Source organism: Lutra lutra, chromosome 7, assembly GCF_902655055.1.
Source record: "Lutra lutra chromosome 7, mLutLut1.2, whole genome shotgun sequence".
NCBI classification, from domain to species: domain Eukaryota; kingdom Metazoa; phylum Chordata; class Mammalia; order Carnivora; family Mustelidae; genus Lutra; species Lutra lutra.
In genome coordinates, this window is record NC_062284.1 from 5,180,594 (window position 1) to 5,204,535 (window position 23,942).

General features: G+C 54.9%; 2 protein-coding genes across 4 annotated transcripts; one reads left to right on the forward strand and one right to left on the reverse strand.

Annotated features, from left to right (window-relative positions):
• Window positions 1–4,836: 4,836 nt before the first annotated feature.
• Window positions 4,837–23,860, forward strand: UNC45A (unc-45 myosin chaperone A). 3 transcript variants are annotated; one of them, XM_047736431.1, is made up of 23 exons: window positions 4,837–4,974; window positions 8,395–8,561; window positions 8,762–8,972; window positions 9,455–9,863; window positions 10,042–10,203; window positions 10,453–10,489; window positions 10,778–10,953; window positions 13,506–13,598; window positions 13,981–14,148; window positions 15,352–15,520; window positions 15,808–15,978; window positions 17,447–17,618; window positions 18,221–18,521; window positions 19,344–19,438; window positions 19,636–19,777; window positions 20,151–20,291; window positions 20,453–20,580; window positions 20,732–20,798; window positions 21,213–21,326; window positions 21,553–21,668; window positions 22,526–22,643; window positions 22,749–22,904; window positions 23,059–23,860. In XM_047736431.1, the coding sequence occupies exons 4-23, from the start codon at window positions 9,813–9,815 to the stop codon at window positions 23,314–23,316; spliced, it is 2,835 nt and encodes a 944-aa protein (XP_047592387.1). In that variant the 5' UTR covers window positions 4,837–4,974; window positions 8,395–8,561; window positions 8,762–8,972; window positions 9,455–9,812; the 3' UTR covers window positions 23,317–23,860. The 3 variants fall into 3 exon arrangements, with proteins under 3 accessions (XP_047592387.1, XP_047592388.1, XP_047592389.1); XM_047736432.1 differs by having other exon boundaries at window positions 8,791–8,972; XM_047736433.1 differs by having other exon boundaries at window positions 4,838–4,974; window positions 9,455–9,818.
• Window positions 5,376–7,041, reverse strand: HDDC3 (HD domain containing 3). Its single transcript, XM_047736452.1, has 4 exons — window positions 6,882–7,041; window positions 6,527–6,582; window positions 6,176–6,416; window positions 5,376–5,866 (listed from the first exon to the last, which is right to left on the reverse strand). Exons 1-4 carry the CDS (start codon window positions 6,991–6,993, stop codon window positions 5,736–5,738), a joined length of 540 nt encoding a protein of 179 aa, XP_047592408.1. The 5' UTR covers window positions 6,994–7,041; the 3' UTR covers window positions 5,376–5,735.
• Window positions 23,861–23,942: the final 82 nt, after the last annotated feature.

Here is a 23,942-nt window from a genome sequence, read left to right on the forward strand (position 1 = left end):
TCCCTACAACAAGAGAGAAACCAAAAGGAAAGACCACCGGAACGCTGGCAGGCATCTAGTTAGCATCATAGATCCCTGGAGTCCATGAAATAATGCCTTCAGACTTAGGGAACATGACTGCCAAGCCGGGATCTGGTGGCAGGTGCACTCCCGTTCAGAGGGAGGGAGAAATGACCTAAACACGCAAAGGCTAAGAGTTTGTAGTGTGCAAAACTTCAGTGGGAGAACAGAGGTGTTCTTCGGGAAAAGCGAAAATCCAGGATGCATAAGCCAGTGGTGGGTATACCTCTTGATCTTAGGGTTGTGAGTTCAAGCCTCACACTGGGCACAGAGCTTAAATAATTTTTTTTAAGAGAATGTGTAGGGACGCCTGGGTGGCTCAGTTAAGCGTCTGCCTTCAGCTCAGGTCATCATCCCAGGGTCCTGGCATCAAGTCCCGCATCGGGCTCCCTCCTCAGTGGGGAGCCTGCTTCTCCTCTGCTCTGCCTGCTGCTCCCCCTGCTTGTGTGCTCACTTACTCTCTCTCAAATAGATAATAAAAAAGGGAATGCATAAAGAAATACTGTCCATTCATATAATGAAATTCTAGAAAGTAGTTTAAAGGAATGAGCTAAACACTCATGTGCATTGACATGAATAGATCTCAAAGCATTGCTAAAGGAAAAGAAAGGTACTGGGGCGCCTGGCTGGCTCAGTCAGTAAAGCATGCAAATCCTGATTTTGGAGCCCCACGTTAGGTGTAGAGATGATTTAAGTTTAAAAAAAAAAAAGTAGGGGCACCTGGGTGGTTCAGTGGGTTAAGCCTCTGCCTTCGGCTCAGGTCATGATCTCAGGGTCCTGGGATGGAGCCCTGCATCAGGCTCTCTGCTCAGTGGGGAGCCTGCTTCCTCCTCTCTCTCTCTCTGCCTGTCTCTCTGCCTACTTGTGATCTCTGTCAAGTAAATAAATAAAATCTTAAAAAAAAAAGTAAACTTACAGCGTGATACATACTTAGGACAAAATACTAAGTGCTATAAGGACAGTCTTTTCAATAAATGGTGTTGAGAAAATTGGATATCCACATACAAAAGAACGAAGTTGGAAGCTTATCTTTTATTTATTTATTTATTTATTTATTTATTTATTTATTTATTTATTTATTTATTTGACAGAGAGAGATCACAAGTAGACAGAGAGGCAGGCAGAGAGAGAGAGGAGGAAGCAGGCTCCCCGCCGAGCAGAGAGCCCGATGCGGAACTCGATCCCAGGACCCTGAGATCATGACCCGAGCCGAAGGCAGCGGCTTAACCCACTGAGCCACCCAGGCGCCCGTTGGAAGCTTATCTTACACCTCACACAAAAATTGAAATGGATCAAAGATCCAAATGTAACAGCTAAAACTATGAAACTCAGAAAACAGGAGGAAATCTTCATGACGTTGAGACAATTTCTTAGATACAACACCAAAAGCAATAATCCTTCTGGAAAGGAGTCACCATTCTAGATCCCATTAAGATATTCATGCTTTGTGTAAAGAAATAAAAAGAGCAACATTAGCAGGATTCCAATTCGGAAAAGTTGATTCCTATCCCGATGGATGACTTTGAGGGGTTCATGATGTCTGTGGAGAAAGTCACTGCAGATATGGTGGAAACAGCAAAAGAACTAGGATTAGATGTGGAGCCTGGGGACCCCTGAGTGGCTCAGTCTGTTAAGAGGCTGCCTTCGGGGGCGCCTGGGTGGCTCAGCGGGTTGAGCCGCTGCCTTCGGCTCGGGTCATGATCTCAGGGTCCTGGGATAGAGCCCCGCATCGGGCTCTCTGCTCAGTGGGGAGCCTGCTTCTTCCTCTCTCTCTGCCTACTTGTGATCTCTCTCTGTCAAATGAATAAAATCTTAAAAAAAAAAAAAAAAGAGGCTGCCTTCGACTCAGGTCATGATCCCAGGATCCTGGGATCGAGTCCTACATCGAGCTCCTTGCTTGGCAGGGACCCTGCTTCTCCCTGTCCTCCTCCCCCTGCTCTTTCACTCTCTCTTTCATAAATCTTTTTTTTTTTTTTAAGTGGAGCCCACAGATGGGACTGAAATGCTGCAATCTCATGATTAAACTTGAATGGATGAGGAGTTGCTTCTTGTGGATGAGCAAAATGGTTTCTTGAGATGAAGTCTACTGGTGAAGATACTATGAAGATTGTTGAAATGACAAGAAAGGATTTACAATATTACAGAAACTTGGATTGACTCCCATTTTATTTTTTTAATTTTTTATTTTTTTAAAGATTTTTTTTTTTAATTTATTTGTCAGAGAGAGAGGGAGAGAGAGCGAGCACAGGCGGACAGAATGGCAGGCAGAGGCAGAGGGAGAAGCAGGGTCCCCGCCAAGCAAGGAGCCCAATGTGGGACTCGATCCCAGGACGCTGGGATCATGACCCGAGCCGAAGGCAGCTGCTCAACCAACTGAGCCACCCAGGCGTCCCAAATTGACTCCCATTTTATTTATTTTTTTTAATTAATTTATTTGACAGAGAGAGAGAGATCACAAGTAGGCAGAGAGGCAGGCAGAGAGAGGGAGAAGCAGGCTCCCTGCTGAGCAGAGAGCCCAATGTGGGGCTCGATCCCAGGACCCTGAGATCATGACCTGAGCTGAAGACAGAGGCTTAACCCACTGAGCCACCCAGGTGCCCCTTGACTCCCATTTTAAAAGAAGTTCTACTGAGTGTGGCTGAGTTGGGGAGGCATGTGACTTTTGATCTTGGGGCTGTAAGTTTGAGCCCCATGTTGGGTATAGAGGTGACTTAAGAGAAGTTCTAGGGGGGCCTGGGTGGCTCAGCTGGTTGAGTGTCCAACTCTTGATCTTAGCCCAGGTCTTGATCTCAGGGTTGTGAGTTCAAGCCCTACTTTGGCACTGGGGGCCATGCTAGGTGTGTAGCCTACTTAAAAAAAAAAAAAGTTTAAGTTCTGCTGTAGGTAAAATGCTATCAGACAGCCTTGCTCACTACAAAAAAATCACTAGTGAAAAGAGTCAATCAATGTGGCAAACTAAATTATCAAGAAATGGCCACAGCTCCTCCACCTTCAGCAACCACCACCCTGATCCATCAGCAGCCATCAAGGGAGGCAAGATCCTCCACCAGCCAAAAGATCACCACTCACCGAAAGCTCAAAGGATGATTAGCATTTTTTTTTTTTTTTGGCAATAGAGTATTTTTTAATTAAGGTACACACGCTGTTTTCTTAAAGACATAATGCTGTTGCACACTTAGCACACTACAGAACAGTGTAAACATACTTACATACACTGGGAAACCAGAAAGTTTCACTTGACCTCCTTTATTGTGTTATCCCCTTTATTGTTGCGGTCTGGAACTGAACCTGCAGTATCTTGGAGTTATGCCTGTAATCTCAGATGGTTTCAGGGGAAAAAGTTCCTTATCCTGTAATTTCACAACTTTTAAGTTTCTGATTGTTTAAAAATATATATTGAGTTAAGGGCACCTGCATGGCTCAGTCCGTTTAAGTGTCGGACTCAATTTTGACTCAGGTCCTGATCTCATGGGTTGTGAAACTGAGCCTGCGTCAGGCTCCCCTCTCACCGGGGAGTCTGCTTAGACGTTATGCCCTTTCTCCTGCTTGTGCTCTCCCTCTCACTGTCTCAAATAAAACCTTTTTTTTTTTTTTTTTTTTTTTTTTTAGGTTTATTTATGAGAGAGATGGTGAGAGAGGGAGCACAAGCATAGGGGAGCTGGAGCGGGAGAGGCAGGCTCCCCGCTGAGCAAGGAGCCAGACATGGGGCTCGATCCCAGGACACTAGGATCATGACCCGAGCCAAGGGCAGACGCGTAATGACTGAGCCACCCAGGCGTTCCTCTCAGATAAAATCTTTTTTTTTTTTAAAGGTAAATAAAAATTTTAAAGGCCCAATAGTGTAGTAAAAAAGGAACTTGTCTTTACACTGTCATTGCCCTATCTATTTGGCCATTAACAAGTCTTTTCACCTCCCTGAGCTTCATGTTTTGTCTCTGTAAAATGAGAATATCCCTTCCCAGTACTGCCTTATCTGGTTATTATACAGAACAGATGAAGTAACACCTATGAAAAGGTTTTTTTGTACAACATCGAGCACCCTGTGAGACAAATACCCCTGCATTCTGTAAGTAATGGAATTTTTATTAAATGTCCTGAAACCTTCATTTTAAGCCACTTAAAATCTGCAGATTACATATTTTGATGTTAAATATATAAACTGCAGGTTTCGCATATATAAATTAATAGTATAGTAATAAATATACTATCAATAAAATACTACTATACTATTGATAAATTGATTTACTAGCATTATTTATATAGAAGTATATATGTAAATATATATATTTAAGTGTAAGGAATAAAGTTTTTTAAAATCCTGTAATTCTGCCTCCCCCAAGTAATTTATTAAACTAAAACCAAAATTCTCCAAAACACAACTCGTCCAGGCCTGCCTTAGAGGATTACACTGAAATTTTTCACTTTCCTGATCCGTTTACGTGGGACTACCCTGAACCTCATTTCCTTTTAAGTCGCCTTCTTGCGGCCCTTCACCATTTTTTCCTGCAGAAACTGCACGGGAGCCTTCTTTGGGCAAATAACCACCGTGGTCTAGCGCGAAATGGCCTTTGACCTAACCACTTCCTCCTTCCCCAGGTGTGCCCTTTCCAAGGGGCTAATAACTCTCAGTGGCTAGCTGCGACCAGAAATCCGTCACCTTCGGACCGCCGCGCACCGACGCCTCGGAGCTGGCAGCCGCCTCTCCCAGACCCCGCCCACCACAGGCCTCCGAGCGCGGGGCCGCCTCGGGGCCACTTCCGGAGACGACCGGAAGTCCGCGTCTCTTAGTAACCAAAGGACCCGGTGTGTTGGGGCTGAGATCTGGGATGGGCTGCGAATGGCGACGAGTTTCTGGGGCGGTCTGGGATGTGAGGGACTCGCAGCACCCCCACGGGCCCTGTCCTGTTGTTGCTGGTAAGCAGGTGGCATTCCTTTCCAAAACATCTGTCATTCCGTCCAACTTTTTTCCTTTTTTCACCAACCTTTTTTTTTTTAATTTTATTTTTAAGATTTTGTTTATTTATTTGACAGACAGAGATCACAAGTTCCACCAACCTTCTTAAAGGAGGAAGACTGTTACCATTTCTTGAACACCTTCGTGTCAGGCTCCGTCTGACACGTGACCTAGTCTAACCCTAGTAATTACACAGCCTATCTCACTAATAAGGAAGTCAGGCTGGGGGGAGGGGTCGGGGCCCTGACCTGTCCCTGGGAGCGCGCAGTCGGTTCCCTGCCTCGTCCAAGGACAGGTATCCCACCTACCTGCTCGCCTACCTGCTCCCTATTTGGCAGGCTAGGGAAGGAGCAGCGAGAACTTAAAACTTCACCCAAAATGCTTTATTTTTACATAATGACTTATGAACTAGTGTTTATGGAAGCCCAAGTCCCTGAAGGGCCAGAGTTCACTCATACAGAATAGCAAACAGACCCAAGCCTGGAGAAAGGGCAATAAGTGCATTAGGATCGGTCGGGCTCCATCTGATTTCCACAATCCAGGGCTCAGCTGAGTCGGCAGGACACATTCAGAGTGAGAAGACGCAAGTGTCTCTTGGCCTCTTGTATCTGGGCGGAACCAGTCAGGGAGGGAGATGGAGAGGCACCGAAAGGCGGGAACAGGAAATCTTTCTGGCCTGGCCAAGGCTGGAGTTTGGGCCCCTGATGGCTCCAAGCACCGCTCAGAGCGTCAGCCCCCGCTCCTTAAACAGCTGCTTTAGAGCGTCTTCCAGCTGTCGGTTTGTTCCCTGAAGCCCCTTCACCACTTGCGCTGCCCACTCGAAGTATTCCTGGACTCGATGTTCAGACCATCCTGCATGAGAATGGACAGAAAAGTGCTCACATGGCATCCAGGAGAGCACTGCCTTCTGCCCACTTCCTGGAGGGCTTGCTGCAGGGCTACGAGATGAGCTCCCGCTGGGATTTGTCCTGAAAACGTCCCCTTGACCCAGCTGTTGCACTTCCGCGGTGCGCAAGATCGGAGTGGGCTAGTAGGATTAGCTGGGGGAACCAACTAGAAGGCCCAGGCTCTTCCCCCACTTCCCCGGGGGAACTAACCAACCTGTGCCTCCAGAAGGTGGACACCTCCCCCCTTCCCCTCGGAGCAGGTGGGGGAGCGTACCCTCTGGGGTGCAGCGATTCAGGTCCCTCAGGTTGTACAGCTTGTCTGCCAGCTTCACCAGTTTGGCCCCGGGGCTGCTGTGGGGTGCGCGCTCCACCTGCAGCCGCTTTCTCTCCAGCTTGGGCACAGTCTTGTCATCTGTCACCTCCTCCACCAGCCGCCGCACTTGCGCCCCAAAGTGCCGCTCCACCTCATCCAAGCTGGTGTCTGTGTCCTCCACTGTGTCATGGAGCAGGGCTGCCTGGGGACAGGCTTCCCCTTAGTCCTGTGACTCCAGGCAAGGGCTGCCCAGGGCCGAATGGGGTCCCTGATCCCCACCCTAGCCTCCGAGGAGAGAACGAGGGGAGTTACCTGTAACACCGCAATGTCAGTGATTCCCGCCTCATGGGTCAGGATCCGAGCAACACCTGACGGGGCAAAGCAGGAAGTCAGACCTCAGGGAGCCCCAGGCTGCGTGCTGCGAGTTTTGCAGAGCCAGATGTGGCCTCTCACTAGCCAGAGGACCTTTACTCTCTTTAAGTGTCATCTGTGCAGAGGAACAATCATGCCTACCGTCCCGCGTTGCTGCGAGGCTTAAACACGAAAAGTGCCCGGCACAAAGCCGGGTACAATGTAGGTACTCAATGAGGCGTAGGCCCTCCGCGATCCCTTCCGGGTCCCCACCCCCTAGACACCGCTGCGGTTGCTCCCCGGGCGGTGCGCCCACCGATAGGGTGGTTGATGTAGGGGGTCCCTTCGGGGTCCTTCCGCCGCTGCAGTCGGTGCTTGCGAGCCGCGAAATCCGCAGCCTCCACCAGCTGCGCCGCCTCGGAGCCCATTGCGCGGGTGGGGCGGGCAACTGACGTCCCAGGAGCCCCTTGAACCCAGACAGAGCGTCCACAGCGCCCCCTGGCGCCGCGGAGGCCGGTGACTGTGGAGTCCGACCCAGACAGGCTGGTTTCTGGGGAGGTGACATCCTGGCGGAAAGACCAGCTGGGGAGAGGAGCTGCTCCGCTGGGGGTGCAAGAGGGACATGGCCAACCTCTCTGAGAACCCACAGTCTCGGCGAAGGAGGAAGACAAACCAGAAATAAGATGGTGTTCTCACAGTGTGCCGGATCCCGGGCAGAAACACACAGGGGACTATGTGGCCTTGGAGGAAGGGCAATTCACCTGGCCTCCTAGGGTCAAAGGCAACGTCCTTCAGAAGGATCCTCTCGTCCTGTGAAAAAACAATCTTCAATGTCAATGTTCTGAAAATTCTCAAAGTGCTCTCAAAATGGTTTTCCCTGCAGGGAGGAACGGGTTGGGATGGGCGTGGGAGCCTCACCTTTGGGCCCAGAAGACCCTACAGCCTGACTCTCTGGAAACTGGAACTTACACTAGCAGCCTGCCTAACTGCTTCAGGATTAGACTCCCAGGCAGCAGTGATGTTTCTGTGAGAACTGTCTTCTTTGTTCTCGGGTGCTGCATTTCTTTCTTGTACCATCAGTGTTCCTGCTTCAGTCCCTAGACACCTGCTGTGCACCCCTCAGATGATAACCGCTGTCATGCTGTTCTGGGAGCATGACATCGTCAGGTCTTCACAGACTCTGGAATAACAGCACTGCTGGCTGGTGGCCTTGGGCCTTCTAGAGAAAATCCCTGTCTCAGCAGATGGCTGCTATGAGGTTTAAGGGGTAAGAGAGAACTAGAGACCCTGGAAGAGCTTTTCCTGTGAACTGGTTTGTGAAGTACAGTACTCCAATCAGACTGGTAGCTTCTGTGTTTTGGCTGGTAGCTGGGCAGACAAGGGCTCAAGGGAAAAGCTAATGGAAGGACTCGCCCTTGTTTTGCAGCTAGTCTTAGTGGTTGCCATGATGCAGAAGTTAGGGAGGGAAGCTCCAAACGCTGTAACCAAGGCCCCTGGGGCCCGAAATGGGATGACCAGAAGTCCCAGGGCTTCCACAGCAGCCTGGAGATTGAGAGTGGGTAGAGAGAAACATATCTGGCTTTATCTCTTTTTCAGCCTAATGGCTCGACTTCCCTCTCATGCTTCATTCTGAGCTCTAGTTTTCTGAAACTTTTCCCCTTCAGTTCGGAAAACCTTAGGCAGCTGGAGACACAGTCCCCACGTTTTCCAACAGAATATAGAACCTCAGTCACTTTCGCCTCCAGAGGTCTGTGGTAGAAGCTTCAGGTTCGTGTCCATGGCGCCCAGGGGCCTTGTGGTTTGGATTTTTATTTTCCTACTGTCTGCAGCCATGGCTTAGAAAGAGAGATGTTGGGCTTCCTAAGACCAGCGCTCAGGTGGATGTGACCTCTCATGGGCTTTCAAAGGAGGGTAGGCCTTTTGCTGACTGGCCTGACCGCGGGGCTGCTGCTGCTCTTCAGCTGGGCGACGCTTGCTCAGCCGGCCTCTCTCTCAGGTACCCAGTCTCCTCTGCACACAGCCCTCTTCAGGCCCCTACCAGCTCAGCAGGGTATGAGCTGCTCTGGGGAGCGAGTGGGGAGGAAGGGAGTCTGCCCTTTTGATAAGGGCTGATCATTTTCACTCTCCAGAGGGATGGAATTGGGTGTGGGCAGACCATTCTTGCCAGTCTCCAGCCCCCTTGCTCCCCCCCTTCAGCATTGGCCCACCACCCCCACTTGTGCCAGACCACCTGGGATGCTGATGGCCGCCGCTACCCCGGTTTTTTCTGTCCTCGGCTCTCGGATACCCCGGAGGAAGCCTACTGCTGCCACCTGCAGGCCGCAGGGGGCTCCTGCTGCACCCGGGCTGAATTTGAGGCCTTGTACCAGGTCAACCTGTCCGCCCTCCCGCCCCCACCCATCCTCAGGTGAGAACTCCAAGCCCCAGAACCCCCGGAATACTGGCAAACAAGCTCTGTTTTTCATTCCTGGGGCGGGAGGCTTGTAGCATACAGACGAGTGGAGGGGCAGACTTCGTACAGAAAATCGCGTGAATACACAATTACAAACAGTTCTGTGAAAGGAAGTTCAGGGGGCTGTGTAAGCGAGTAAACAGGGAGCCATTGCGTGCACTGTGGGGCTGGGGTCAGGTGGGACAGGTGGCAGACTGAGAGGATCTTGTAGTCCGTGGATTACATCCATTATAGTAGGGGTTTTCAAAACTAAATCTGTCCATGGATGGCTTCATGGCATCTGTGAGCCCCTGAATTTCTATTTACGAATTCTACATTGATCGGGGGAGAGGGGTGTCCCGAGCTTCCTCCGACTCTCAAGGGCTCTGTAACCGACAGGCTGCAGCAGCGAGAGCGCGGCTGGGGCCAGCATCCTAATACTCTCTCCTCTCCTACAGGGGTCGGGGTCCGCTCGTAGCCCTGGGCCTCTATACCCTGCTGCTCGTGGCCCTGATGACCGCCGACCTCGTGCACTTCTGCCGCGGTCGGGGCGGGGGCCGGCGCCGGCGCCTCCGCCGGCTTCCCTCTCGGTCCTCCGCTGCGCGCCCCCTGCAGGTCCCAGTGGGAACAGACTAGGATCTGCGGCGCGGATCAAAGCCCCGCCCACCGGCGCGCTCTCGCCTTGCCCCCGCCCCTCCTCTGTCCCGGCCTGTGACGCAGGACCGAGGCGGGGCAGCCGACTTCAGATTCCTGAGTCTGGTCCCACTCCGCCCCAGAGACTGCGCCTGCGCGCGCCCTGGACGCCGTCTCTCCGCGATGACTGTGAGTGGTCCAGGCACCCCCGAGCCCCGGCCGTCAGCCCCCGGGGTGCGTACCGGTCCTCCCGTTCCATCACCACTTCCCGCCTGCTCTGACCGTACCCCGGCCGCCTCCTCCCCGTCTTGGCCCTCCATGGGACTTGCCCGTCACCCCCGGTCTCTTGTCTCCCAGCTCCCCGAGCCTGGCCTGAGCCCACCTCCAACGTTTCCACCCATTCCCTCCACAGGCCAGTGCGGTGGAGCAGCTGCGGAAGGAAGGCAACGAGCTGTTCAAATGCGGGGACTACGAGGGCGCCCTGACGGCCTACACTCAGGCCCTAGATCTGGGTGCTACACCCCAGGACCAGGCCATTCTGCACCGAAACCGGGCCGCCTGTCACCTCAAGCTGGTGAGGGAGCCGGCTGCTCTTCCTCTGCCCCTCCTCTGCCCTGCCTGGGCCCGGTTTGACCAGCTTGCTGCTGTTTGGGTCCTGGCTGGGTATTCACCTTCCCAGGCCACCTCCACTTACTTGTCTGATGTCTTTTGGGCCTCCGGGTGGTGGGGACTTGAGTGGCTACTAGAGCACAGCCCTGCTGCCCAGCTAGTGACCTGAAAGGAAGACGACCAGCCTCTCAAGCTGCTGCTCCTTTTCTTACAGGAAGATTACAACAAAGCAGAAACCGAGGCATCCAAAGGTAGGAGACTGTGGGCTGCGGTATGGAGCTGTGGTGGGCAAGGACTCTGGGGCCACTGCACCTTCACATTTTCCTTTCCCTTTGGCCCCAGAAACACTTCTGCCTTCTCTCTTTCCCACTTCCTCGGGCGTTTCCTTCTCTGCAGCTACCCTCACCTTTTCTGAGGCTGGAATACTGAGTCCCACATCTGTCCCCCCACCTTCCTCGGGCCCTCGAGACCTTTCCCTACTGCTTTTGCCTGGAGACGGTGGCCTCATGGGTGCTGACAGAGCTCCCGTTTGTGCTCAGCCATCGAAAAGGACGGAGGAGATGTCAAAGCACTTTACCGGCGCAGCCAAGCTCTAGAGAAGTTGGGCCGCCTTGACCAGGCTGTCCTTGACCTGCAGAGATGTGTGAGCCTGGAACCCAAGAACAAAGTTTTCCAGGAGGCCCTGAGGAACATCGGCGGCCAGATTCAGGAGAAGGTACGTGAGTGACTGAGAGAGAGGCTTTGACAGGTGGTAGAGGGACACTGGTAAATGGATCTGGGCAAAGGATGTAAACACAGGAGATACTGATGATAAACAAGCTTTTGGAATGAAGCTCAGCCTTGCTAGTGGTTAGGGAGAAGCAAGTGAAAATAACAGCAAGATGCTGTCTTTTCGGTGGTCTGTTCAGCAAACTTTTTTTTTTTTTACATTTTTAAAAAAGATTTTTTTTATAAACATATAATATATTTTTATCCCCAGGGGTACAGGTCTGTGAATCACCAGGTTTACACACTTCACAGCACTCACCATAGCACATACCCTCCCCAATGTCCATAACTCCACCCCCCCAACCCCCCTCCTCCCATCAACCCTCAGTTTGTTTTGTGAGATTAAGAGTCACTTATGGTTTGTCTCCCTCCCAATCCCATCTTGTTTCATTTACTCTTCTCCTACCCCCTTAACCCCTCATGTTGCATCTCCTCTCCCTCATATCAGGGAGATCATATGATAGTTGTCTTTCTCCGATTGACTTATTTCGCTAAGCATGATACCCTCTAGTTCCATCCACGTCGTCGCAAATGGCAAGATTTCATTTCTTTTGATGGCTGCATGGTATTCCATTGTGTATATATACCACATCTTCTTTATCCATTCGTCTGTTGATGGACATCTAGGTTCTTTCCATAGTTTGGCTATTGTAGACATTGCTGCTATAAACATTCGGGTGCACGTGCCCCTTCGGATCACTACGTTTGTATCTTTAGGGTAAGTACCCAGTAGTGCAATTGCTGGGTCATAGGGTAGTTCTGTTTTCAACATTTTTAAAGTACATACACTTTGCTAGAAGAAGGGAGGCAGACGCTTAAGTGGCGGGATCGATCATGAGTGCTGGAGTTGGTGTATATTGGTACAGCTCCTTCGGGGAGTACCTGAACATAGCTCTTAAAATTTTAAATGATCGTATCCTGTGATCCAGTATGTTTATTTGCTGTCTCCCCTGAAGAAGCCTTGACCGTGTACACAAGCAGGCATGTGTATATTTATTTCAGCCTTGTTTGTTGTAATATAAAATTGGAGCTTGGCTAACTGCCTAGCGATAGGGGAATGGCTTAATAAACGGGGTGCTCCCCTTACTGTGGACCCCTGTGTCACAGTACCAGGAGTAGGTAGATTTATAGACATCCATGTATAGACGTGGAAGGAGACTACTTCTTAAATGAAAAAAGCCAAGTATGCTGTAACACATACGGGAGGATATTGTTCATGTTGAAATAATACCTCATGTGCACCCTCAAAACAGTACCATGTTTTCTTCTGTGGGCCCACTTGGGCGTGTAAATATGAAGAAAACTATTTTCAGAGATAATGCATCAGAATGGTAACAGCATGAGCCCTGGGGAATGGAGGGAGATTGATGTTTTTCAGAGCTACTGCTTCATCCATTAACTTCGTGATATAGAAAGAGACATTGTTTGCATAGTATATACGTTAAAAGTTACTTTAGGGGGCCCCTGGACGGCTCAGTGAGTTAAGCCTCTGCCTTTGGCTCAGGTCATGATCTCAGGGTCCTGGGATTGAACCCACATCGGGCTCTCTGCTCAGAGGGGAGCCTGTTCCCCACTCCCACCCCCTGCCTGCCTCTCTGCCTACTTGTGATATCTGTCTGTTAAATGAATAAATAAAATATTTTTTAAAAAAAAGTTACTTTAGGAGAAAAGAGTCTAAAGCCCATCATGAACACAGCCCAGCTTAAATTAACCAGATCCCGTGATGTTACAAGGCTGTCCCAGTGAGAGCAGGGAATGCGCTGGCAGATGCCTTATAGAAAAGCTGAGATGTGGGAAGGCGGGTTGTTTCTGCTCTGTGCCGGCTCTGATCAGCAGGAGCTGCCTAGAGCCCTGTGTTGAGATGGATGAGGAAGCAGGTCGGTGGGCCTAGCAGACCGCCCCATGCACGACTGATTGGTCATGTCTGCCATGGATGCAAAGGGGGATGCGGGGAATAGCACACATGCTGGGTACGTGCCACCGTCCATGCCCTGGGCCCTAGGGAGGGAGAGGGCCGAGGGTGATCTTGGTCCATCAGGTTATTTTTAAGTTTTCAGAATCCTGGAGCCCCAGGGAGCGTTCGCAGCTACCTCCTGACCTGCTGGTTCCCCTGCTGTGGGTGTCAGTGCTGGGTTGAGGGCCAGGGGCACAACATCCATGCTGCCACGTCATGGATGGCTCCTCCGGGAGGGGGTGGCCCTGAGGCTCCCAGGGTGCCTTGCCTTCTGAATGGCACCGCCTTCGGCACTAGCGCCGCCCCTGCTGCCCGAGCGGGAAGTAGCTCAGGAGGGAAAACAGCCGAGGGAAGTTTGGGTGAAGCTGCCAGGCGAGTCTCTTCCTGCCCAGGGTAGCGTGGGATGAGCCCGCGGCCCAGATGTTCTAGCTGTGCCTCCTGAGGACACGAGCCAGGAGCGGGGACGAGCGGAAGAGAGCACACAGGGAATGCGCTGTCTTTGGCTCCAAGAGGGACCACCCCCGTGCCTCACTGGTTTGTTGTAGGTGCGATACATGTCCTCGACAGATGCCAAAGTGGAGCAGATGTTCCAGATCCTGTTGGACCCACAAGAGAAAGGCACTGAGAAGAAGCAAAAGGTATATGTCTGGGCCGAGCGAGTGGGGGTGGAACTCCCACTACAGCCGCGCCCCTCCTCCCGCCCCCTGTCCCCTGCCCCAGCAGTGCCCTCGCCGTGAGCGGTGTTGGCCCACCAGCCGCTGCTGGCCTACTCTGCTGCCCGGTGCTCCTTGGGTCATGCAGCCGGGCTCCCAGAGCCCGAGCGAGAACCTACAGGGCCTAGGGCCTGCGTGTGTCCTTTCCCTTCCTTACTGGAGGAAACCGAAGTTCACAGAGGTTCCATTTATGACCCGAGTCGCTCAGCAGCTGAATGGAAGCAGCGCGGTCTAGAGCTCCGGCTCGCTGCTCGCCCCGGCCATGCCGTGGGTGGCGTCCACGGGATGTGTGCTTCCTTTGACGTAGGCTTCCCAGAACCTGGTGGTGCTGGCCCGGGAGGATGCTGGGGCTGAGAAGATCTTCCGGAGCAACGGGGTTGAGCTCCTGCAGCGCCTGCTGGACACGGGCGAGGCTGACCTGATGCTGGCGGCTCTGCGCACCCTGGTCGGCATCTGCTCGGAGCACCAGTCACGAGTAGGTGGGGCGGCGGGGCTGGCTACTACCACGGTCCGTGCACCCACCACCCTTCCACGATCCACTCTGTATTCCCAGAAGAATGGAGGCAGAGTACAAGGGGACATGTCACGAGAGGAAAAATTAAAATGGCTCCCAAGAAACCCATCATGATTTGGGACGAACTGGGGCATGTAAAAAGTGAAAGGAGCCCACGGACACCCTGAGCCCGTGCTTTCAGTAGGCTCTCCTGGAGCCAGCACAGAGACGCCTCGTTCGGACTCATTCATTGTGCAATAAAAGCAAGGTCTTGCAAGGAAAGGGGCCCCCATCGTTCTCCAACCGTCAAACTGACGTTTCCCCTGCAGGAGTGTCCTCCAGCCAGTGAAGTGGTCAGTGATGTCACCCAGAGCATCTGTACTCAGACAGGGACCAGATCGGGGGGCTTGACCCTGAGCTGGTTGTCCGTATAGACAGCACATGTCCAGCATAGACACTTGTGGAAGAACAGTCCTGCCCTCCGAAGGCCAGGCCGTACCTCTTACCTGAGCTGGCTGGACCCAGCGGAAGGGACCTGACCCTTGGTTCCTTTGAGAGGCGCCCACAATTCCGAGATCAGGGATGGAGCTGTGGGATAGTCCATGAAAGCCCTTTAGGCCAAACCCAGGCTATATTTCTGGGTCTCCCAGAACTAAGGACGGTAAAACCATGTGAATTCCATCCACCTCTTTCAGCTTTCCTGCCCCTTTCAGGTGAGCCTCTGGGATATCCAGCTTAGAAATGGGATGGAGAGGCCCTGCCGTCCGTTCCATGCATGTCCACATCCCCATGCTGTAAACAGAGCCTCAGGGTCACCATTGGAAAGGAACCAGGGGTCCTTGGACCTGGGGTCATGGAGCCTGTCCAGACTTCTGGGGCTCCTTGTTAGGGAAACACAAACCAAAGCAGCTGTTCCTCGGGCCACAGTGTTCCTGTCTCTTCCGACAAGCTGAGGAGAGGTAGTGGTGGATTCCTCTGGAATGTTTCCCTTAGAAGACTTTCCCGCAAATAATCCGGGCATTGCCCTGGGTCATACCCTCAGTCAGGCCCACTTTGATTCCCTTTGGAGCTGGTCCTTCCACCCAGATGTTTTCTCCCCTTCTGGCCACGCTCACACCCACTGTTAGGGATCTCTGTGGCTGCCCTCCACCAACGGGAGGCTCTGTCCCCCTCTCTTCCACCCAGACAGTGGCAACCCTGAGCGTGCTGGGAACGCGGCGTGTGGTCTCCATCCTTGGTGTGGAAAACCAGGCTGTGTCCCTGGCTGCCTGCCACCTCCTGCAGGTTATGTTCGATGCCCTCAAGGAAGGTGTCAAGAAAGGCTTCAGAGGCAAAGAAGGAGCCATCATTGTGGGTGAGTGGAAGCAGGTCTGCGGTCCTTTGGGTATTGCGATCATGGAGGGGAAGGGGCCAAGCCAGCCAAGCTAGCTCTTTGGGGACCAAACTGGCCACCACAGGTTGTTTAGGAATATGGCTTGGTGGCAGTATTTTACTCTAAATTGGAAGCCTGCAGAGAAGGGTACCTACAGGGAAGGCTGGAGCCCAGGGGTCCCCTTCCTGTATCCCCATGGCCTATTGGGGAGGTCGGGGTCAGGCAGGGCAGGGCCACCCTGGGGTTCACTGACGCCTTCTCGTTGCCAGATCCTGCGCGAGAGCTCAAGATCCTCATCAGTAACCTCTTGGAGCTGCTGAGTGAGGTGGGGGTCTCTGGACAAGGCCGGGACAATGCTCTGAGCCTCCTGATTAAAGCAGTGCCCCGGAAGTCTCTGAAGGACCCCAACAACAGCCTCACACTCTGGGTCATTGACCAAGGTAGGAGATTAGTTTTAAAGAGGGAGAAGGACACTGAGCGTATCTGTTACGTCTTGCTTGGGTCCTTGTTCCCGACCTTGTGTCTGCACTGAAGCATGTCCTATGGCCTGCACTGGTCTCGGGGACCCAGGAGAGACCGTTCAGCCGTGCCTGTGTGCACGTGCGTGTGCTTTGAGCAGGCGGGGAAGGCCGTCAGTGGGGAGGCTGGTTGAGCTTTCTGTATCTGAGGTGTTTCCCTGTGAGTGTGCATTACTTTGTACTTGGAGAAAAATACTTAGAAGTTTACTATATAAATTCGCACCTCTTGGGACGCCTGGCTGGCTCCTCAGTGGAACACGCAGCCCTTTTTTTTTTTTTTTAAAGATTTATTGTTTGAGAGAAAGCACGCTTGTGATGGAGGAGCAGGGGAGAGGGAGAGGAAGAGACTCTCAGGCAGACTCCCTGCTGAGCACAGAGCCAGATGCAAGGCTCAGTATCATGACCCTGAGATCATGACCTAAGCCAAAATCAAGACTCAGCTGCTTAACCGACTGCATCACTCAGATGCCCCTGGAAGATGGGACTCTTGATCCTTGGGGTTGTGAGTTCAAGCCCTGTACTGGGTAAAGAGGGTACTTAAAAAAAAAAAAAGATATTAAATACATACATACACATATACATACACGCACACGTATATAAATCAGTTCACAGTACTCTTTTTCCCTTTAAAAATAAATAAGGGGGGTGCCTAGGTGGCTCGATCGTTAGGCGTCTGCCTTTGGCTTTGGTCATGATCCCAGGGTCCTGCTTCTCCCTCCCCCACTTTCCCTGGTTGTGTTCTGTCTCTCTCTCTGTCTCTCTCTGTCAAATAAATAAATAAAATCTTTTTTTTAAGATTTTATTTATTTATTTGACCGAGAGCACAAGTAGGCAGAGAGTCAGGGCAGGGGGAAGGCAGGCTCCCTGCTGAGCAGAGAGCCCCATGCGGGGCTCAGCCCCAGGACCCGAGATCATGACCTGAGCTGAAGGCAGAGGCTTAACCCACTGAGCCACCCAGGCGCCCCAATAAATAAAGTCTTGGCACCCCAATAAATAAAGTCTTTTAAAAAAAAGTTAAATAACGAAAACTTGGGAAAGGTCCTCCGTGAGTACGTGTATTGGGTGTTCATCTTTTGGTGTCCTCCTAATGCTGTGAGGCCGGGTGTTATTTTCCCCTTCGATGTTACAGGTGAGGAACCTCAAAGCCCCAGAGCACTTGGCCCCATGGGCAGAGCCAGCATGCGGTCCTCACTTCCGAGGGCCCTTCCTGACACCATGACTGTTTCTGGAGGCGGCGGCAGCCCCCCTGGCTGTCTGAGCCTGCCCTGCATGCGAGTGTCCACGCTGTGTACCCTCGTCTCCGGGAGGCCCTGCTTGCCCGTGCCCTTCCCATGGGAACCTCCTCGCTTTGCCAGCTTTTTGCTGCTTTCATAGCAGGGTGTCTTTTCAGGCCTGAAGAAGATTCTGGAGGTGGGGGGCTCTGTGCAGGGGGCTCCTGGAGAGCTCGCAGTGACCGCAAACAGCCGCATAAGTGCCTCCGTGCTGCTCAGCAAGCTCTTTGATGACCTGAAGTGTGGCGCTGAGAGGGAGAATTTCCACCGGCTCTGCGAGAACTACATCAGGTAAGGGAGCCGGCCTGGCCCACTGCCGGGGTTGCCGACGGGTCCGCACTCCTCAGGGAGGGACAGCGATGAAAGGGTTTCAATCAGGACAGCAGCCTTAGGGAGGCCTTGCAGGGACCAAAGTGGTCCCAAGGCCCACTTCTTCTTCCAAAGTGGCCTTCCCAGAGAATGTTCTTTCTCCATTCTACACCACAGTGCATGCTCTCGGGCATGCACTGTGTGGACTGAGACCTTTGGGGTGTCCGTTCTGACACTGCAGTGCAGCGCGACAGTCCTGCCCTTAAGGAGGTTCCAGATGGGACTGAGGACAAATCCTGATATGAGCAGAGCAATTTTGGGTTGTAATAAGTGCAGGAAAGGAGCTAAATGGTGTGAGCGAGAGTGACGTAGGTCAGATACATGATCAGGGGAGGCCCGAAAGCCTAGCGAGAGAAGCTGTGCAGCCAGTGCCCAGCGGCATGGCCTTGCTGTCCCGGGGCAGCTTTCTTTGCTGTTCCTGCCCAAGTAGTGCAGATGCCTGGCCAGTGGACAGAAAGGGGGTGGGGAAGGAGAATCCCTTTATGCTGGCCTTTGTGTGACTGCTGTCACCCTGTGCCCTGCAGGAGCTGGTTCGAGGGCCAAGGGCTGGCCGGGAAGCTGCGGGCCATCCAGACGGTGTCCTGCCTCCTGCAGGGCCCGTGCGAAGCCGGCAACCGGGCCCTGGAGCTGAGCGGCGTCATGGAGAGCGTGATCGCCCTGTGTGCCTCTGAGCAGGAGGAGGAGCAGCTGGTAGCCGTGGAGGCCCTCATCCATGCGGCCGGCAAGGCCAAGCGGGCCTCGTTCATCACGGCTAACGGTGTCTCGCTGCTGAAGGACCTGTACAAGCGCAGTGAAAAGGACAGCATCCGCATCCGGGCGCTGGTGGTGAGCCGGGCAGGCCTGGGCTGGGCAGGCCAGCCTGCAGGCAAGGGTGTTTACTGGGGGGCCGGTATGTGAGGGTGCGGCTCCAGCACAGCCTGGTGACAGTATGGGATGTGCAGGGCCATGTCGAAGCCAGAGGCATGAGCCCTGGCTCCTTCTAACCACAGGGCTCCTGGTCAAGTTAGGGAGATGAGCCTTGTGCAGACAGGACCCCCGAGAATGCAGGACGGCACTTGCTGCCCCCTGGAGGCAGTGGGAGAAGCTCCAGAAGGACCGCTGGGCCAGGCTAGTTGGGCTAGAGGGGCATCCAGAGGGGCTGTGTGGAAAGACTCGGCCTCCAGGCAGCCCAGGTGCTGGAGCTTTGGGCCCTGGTTGGTCCCCATAAGCCTGCTGCAGCCATGCCCCTTGGGAATGCTGGTCCTTCTCCTTGGGGCACTTAGTCCTGGGCTTCTCCATCCCAGAAGTATCTTCTCTTGCCAGAGACACCGGGCCTGTCTCCACACAGGTCTTGGCTCCACCCACAAAGAGCTCTCTGTATGGCACAGAAAAAAAACAGAGCAAACCCAGTGCAGATCTGGGGGGTTGGGGTCCAGGACTGCACCGTGGACAGTATGTCTGTCTCTACCCAATGTGTGTCACCTGACACCCCCCCACACCCAGTAGCTGATTTGCTGCCAGATCTCTAGGTGGTAGCCTGGTAGGGCTGTGTGTGGCCTGCAGAGGGCCCGGCACCATGTCAGGGAGAGGGTCCATGCCAGGTGCAGAGGAGCCCAGCCCCACCTCCATCCCTAGAGAACAGCGGCTGGTTTTCGCCTCTTCCTGCAGGGCCTGTGTAAGCTCGGCTCGGCTGGAGGGACAGACTTTAGCATGAAGCAGTTTGCTGAAGGCTCCACTCTCAAACTGGCCAAGCAGTGTCGAAAGTGAGTTATTTGGTCGCTGTGGCTCCCGACAGGACCCGTCAGCTCGGCCTTGAGAGAAAAGTGTGGGTGGAGGGCGGGGCCTCCTCTCTACCCTGCTGTGCCCCAGGCAGACCCTCCTGAGTCCTGCCATGTGTGCTGCTTCGTGTGTAGAGGGGACACGCCCCCGTTCCGATCCCCACTCCCCCGCACGTCCTCAGGTGGTTATGCAGTGACCAGATCGACCCGGGCACTCGGCGCTGGGCCGTGGAGGGCCTGGCCTACCTCACCTTCGACGCTGACGTGAAGGAAGAGTTTGTGGAAGATGAGGCTGCCCTGAAGGCTCTGTTCCAGCTCAGCAGGGTAGCTCCTGGGTTCCGCTAGTCATCTGGGAACAGAATCTGGGATTAGAATTGACCAGGCTTTCTTGGCAGGTCTTGGTCAGTGGCGCCTGTGGCGCCGGGGCGGGAGGGCTGGGAGCCCGCGGGGCCACTCTGTGGCCTGGGCCTCGGGGGCTGCACGAGCAGCGTCGGACCGGACAGTGTCTCTGGAGCAGTTAGGGAGGTCGCAGGTGTGAGCCCCCAGAGTCTGGGGCCAGGTTGGGCCTGGGAGCTTCCCCCATTCATCCTGGCGCCCCAGTGGTCCAGCCGAGGGTAGACTTGGAGGCCCGGGTGGCATTTGTCCCATGCTGCTCTGTCCCCGGACGGCGCCCCGACCGCCCCTGTCCTGCCCGCAGTCCGAGGAGAGGTCGGTGCTCTTTGCGGTGGCCTCGGCGCTGGTGAACTGCACCAACAGCTACGACTATGAGGAGCCCGACCCCAAGATGGTGGAGCTGGCCAAGTACGCCAAGCAGCACGTGCCCGAGCAGCACCCCAAGGTGAGGGCACCCTTGACACGGGGCACCCGCAGCAGCCTCCCATTGAAGCGGGTCTCTTTCCCTCTGTATTCACATCCGTCGGTTTGTGCCACGAGGAGGGCCTCCCTCTCCCTGTCCCGTCAGCCGGGCCCCTCTGCTAAGCTAAGCTGCCTCCTTCCCAGGACAAGCCGGCTTTCGTGCGGGCTCGGGTGAAGAAGCTGCTGGCGGCGGGCGTGGTGTCGGCCATGACGTGCATGGTGAAGACCGAGAGCCCCGTGCTGACCGGCTCCTGCCGTGAGCTGCTGTCCAGGTGAGCCGGCCTCGGCGCCGCCAGACCTCCGAACTCGGGAGCGGAGGAGCAGCGGGGCCACCTGCGGAGCCGCTGGCGGTGACCAAGCCCGGGCCTGGGGGTGTCTGCCGGCCAGAGCCGGCTCCCGCCCACCCGCGCCGTCTCCCCGCAGGGTCTTCCTGGCGCTGGTGGACGAGGTAGAGGACCGCGGCACGGTGGTGGCTCAGGGCGGGGGCAAGGTAAGCTGGCTTACAGACTCCTTCCCGAGGGTCTAGAAAACATGACTCAGCGGCTGCCACACCAGTGACGAGGCCGGAACACAGTACGAGGGACCCGCAGGAACGTGTTCCTGCCGAGTGAGCGATGCTCACGGGGGCGGGTCTGTGCCCCTGGAGATCCTCACTCTCCTCCTTTCTCCTGCGTGTCCCAGGGCCCAGCACAAGCCGCGGCTGGCCCTTAATAAGTGTGTGTGGAGGAGTTTGGGCAGCTTAAGGAGAGGCCTGAGTGGGGGAAGAGGGTCTGGGACAGGAAGTGTCACAGGCCTGAGGGAGGAGAGAAGTGAGTGCGCCACCGTCAGTGCTCGGGGGCTGGTGCTTTGGGCCTTACCCTCCAGGGCACATCTCAGACCCTGGCGGCTCGGCTTGTCCCCACAGGCTCTGCTCCCGCTGGCGCTGGAAGGCACTGACGTGGGCCAGACGAAGGCAGCGCAGGCTCTTGCCAAGCTCACCATCACCTCCAACCCAGAGATGACTTTTCCTGGCGAGCGGGTGTGTGTCTTGTTGTCCCAGCCCTGGCCTCTCCCCTACTCCGCACTGGGCCCTGATGGCCTCTGACCTGGGCTTTGGCTCCTCCTCGGGATGGACAGGAAGTGGTGGCCCTGCTGAGGCCCAGGGTGGCGAGGGCAGCCTTCTCTCTGGGAGTGGCCTCTCACCTCCGGGTCGGTAGGGATGGGGGCAGCGCAGGTGAGCGCCCTGACAGGTGGCTGTACCGCAGATCTATGAGGTGGTCCGGCCCCTCGTCTCCCTGTTGCACCTCAGCTGCTCAGGCCTGCAGAACTTCGAGGCACTCATGGCTCTCACGAACCTGGCGGGGATCAGCGAGAGGCTCCGGTAAGGTCCCCGGGACAGCACTTTCCAGTTTGAAGAGCTGTCTTCGGTCACGGCTTGACTTGAGCCTCACAGGCCCGTCCCTGTACCTGGGGAGGCAGGCCCTGAGGTCTGACTCGTACCGCAGTCCACCAGTGGGCGAGGCCTGGGGCGGTGATGGTGCACGCCCTGGAGTCCGACCGCCTGGGTTCGCATCCTGACTCCGCTGGTCGCTAGTGTGTAACGCAAACAAGTGCTGCTCTGTGCCTCAATTTCCCCTCTGTGGAATGGGATGGGCACACTCCCTCCACACTACAAGGAGTGGTAGTGAGCGATAAATGAGAAAATACACACACAAACCCCGAGTACGTGGCACCTGGCTCGCTCCCAGGAGTGTGGCCAAGTGGTACGCGTCCGCTGTCACTGCAAACGGTGACATTGGGCTCCCTGTCCGCACTCAGCTTCGGTTTCTTCTTCTGCAAAATAGTGATAGTAAGCATACCTGCGCCTTCACCATAGGGCCATGGTGAAGATTAAGAGAGTCCAATCCCTGGGGCAAATAATACATTATATGTTAATTAGAAAAAAAAAGAAGTCCAAGTTCTGAGTCAGGGTACGTGCTTAAATGTTAGATGTTAGCATCACTTTCAGCAGCCCCCTGGTCTCCGAACTCCCTGCTGTAGAGCCATTTTCCATGGTCCTGTGCTATGTCCTAGGCCTGCTGAAGACGCTGGAAGCCACCGCAGTTCATGCCTGGTGCAGGAGGGTCTATGGTGCCCGGGAGATCCTTGACCTGGGGCTCGATTGTGTGGGAACGCGGGGATGGGGGAGGCAGAGGCGGGAGCGCTGAGGCTGCTGACCCCTCCGCCGCTGCCCCGCAGGCAGAAGATCCTGAAGGAGAAGGCCGTGCCCATGATCGAGGGCTACATGTTCGAGGAGCACGAGATGATCCGCCGGGCAGCCACGGAGTGCATGTGCAACCTGGCCATGAGCAAGGAGGTGAGAGCGGCCCGGGGGATCACGACAGACAGGTGCGTGGTGGCACCCGTGCCCCACTTGGCTCTGCTGCAGCCTGCTCAGTCCCCTCCTCTCCTGTGGCCTCAGGTACAGGACCTCTTTGAAGCCGAGGGCAATGACCGGCTGAAGCTGCTGGTGCTGTACAGCGGTGAGGACGACGAGCTGCTGCGGCGGGCCGCGGCGGGGGGCCTGGCCATGCTCACCTCCATGCGGCCCTCGCTCTGCAGCCGCATCCCCCAAGTGGTCAGTGCCTCTTCTTGGCCGGGAACGGGAGGCGGGTCTAGAACGCCCTGCATGGCCCCGGGTTGGGGGACATCCCGGGACACACGGGAGTGCTCCGGCCAGGTTTGAGCCTGATGCTCGGTGGTGACTGGCGACGCTGCCCTGTTTCCCGCAGACCACACACTGGCTGGAGATCCTGCAGGCCTTGCTCCTGAGCCCCAATCAGGAGCTGCAGCACCGGGGTGTGGTGGTGGCACTGAATATGGTGGAGGCCTCGAAAGAGATCGCCGGCACCCTCATGGAGAGCGAGGTGCTGGAGATCCTGTCGGTGCTGGCTAAGGGCAAGGAGAGCCCCGTCACCAGGGCTGCTGCAGCCTGCCTGGGGAAAGCGGTGGAATACGGGCTTATCAAACCCAACCAGGGTGGAGAGTGAGGGCCTGCCTCATGCACACGCACGCTGCAGCAGAGGAGGACAGACACAGCTTTGGCTGCTGCGGGCTGGGATGCTGAACACTGGCCTCTCCTCCCTAGCTGCCCCCTGATGTCCTCTGCTGAATCAGGGACCACGGGCAGTCACGGCCCTGCTCTGTCAGCACTGCCTCCTGCCTCACGCAGCAGGGCCCTTGTGTACTACTGTAGACAGCTGGGAATCTGGCCCGCACGTTCCCAGCCTTGGGAAGGGCACATCCAGCAGCCGCACCAGCTAGGAGCCTCACCTGAGCCTGCCAGCGGGACTACCCCGACCCTCTAATAAAAAGTATGTGGGACTCAAATGGGCGCCCTGTCCCTCGGCAGGGACCAGGCTGTGGGCCAGTCTCTGGAGCGGGACCCAGGTCTGGCTGTGTGCACAGCAGTTAGCTCTACGGAAGGAATCCTACGGATTCCTCACCCCGGAGCCTGCTGAGTGCTGTCTAGTTCTGTTGGAGGATCAGGGTAAACCTACGAAGCTAATAAAAATCTATTCAGTCGTGTGGGAATCAATGGCTTTGGACTCCTCAGTGCTGGTCCTTCAACACTCTTGTCTTTGTATTGAGAGTTCCCAGTGGCCTGCACTCGGGC

Coding starts and splice junctions, on each gene's coding strand:
- UNC45A (XM_047736431.1), top strand. CDS start 9,813: ATGACTGTGAGTGGTCCAGGCACCCCCGAGCCCCGGCCGTCAGCCCCC. Junction 13,599..13,980: donor GCACTGAGAAGAAGCAAAAG/GTATATGTCTGG, acceptor CCTTTGACGTAG/GCTTCCCAGAACCTGGTGGT. Junction 19,778..20,150: donor CTCTGTTCCAGCTCAGCAGG/GTAGCTCCTGGG, acceptor TCCTGCCCGCAG/TCCGAGGAGAGGTCGGTGCT.
- HDDC3 (XM_047736452.1), bottom strand. CDS start 6,993: ATGGGCTCCGAGGCGGCGCAGCTGGTGGAGGCTGCGGATTTCGCGGCT. Junction 6,583..6,881: donor CTACATCAACCACCCTATCG/GTGGGCGCACCG, acceptor TTGCCCCGTCAG/GTGTTGCTCGGATCCTGACC. Junction 6,417..6,526: donor CTGACATTGCGGTGTTACAG/GTAACTCCCCTC, acceptor GCCTGTCCCCAG/GCAGCCCTGCTCCATGACAC.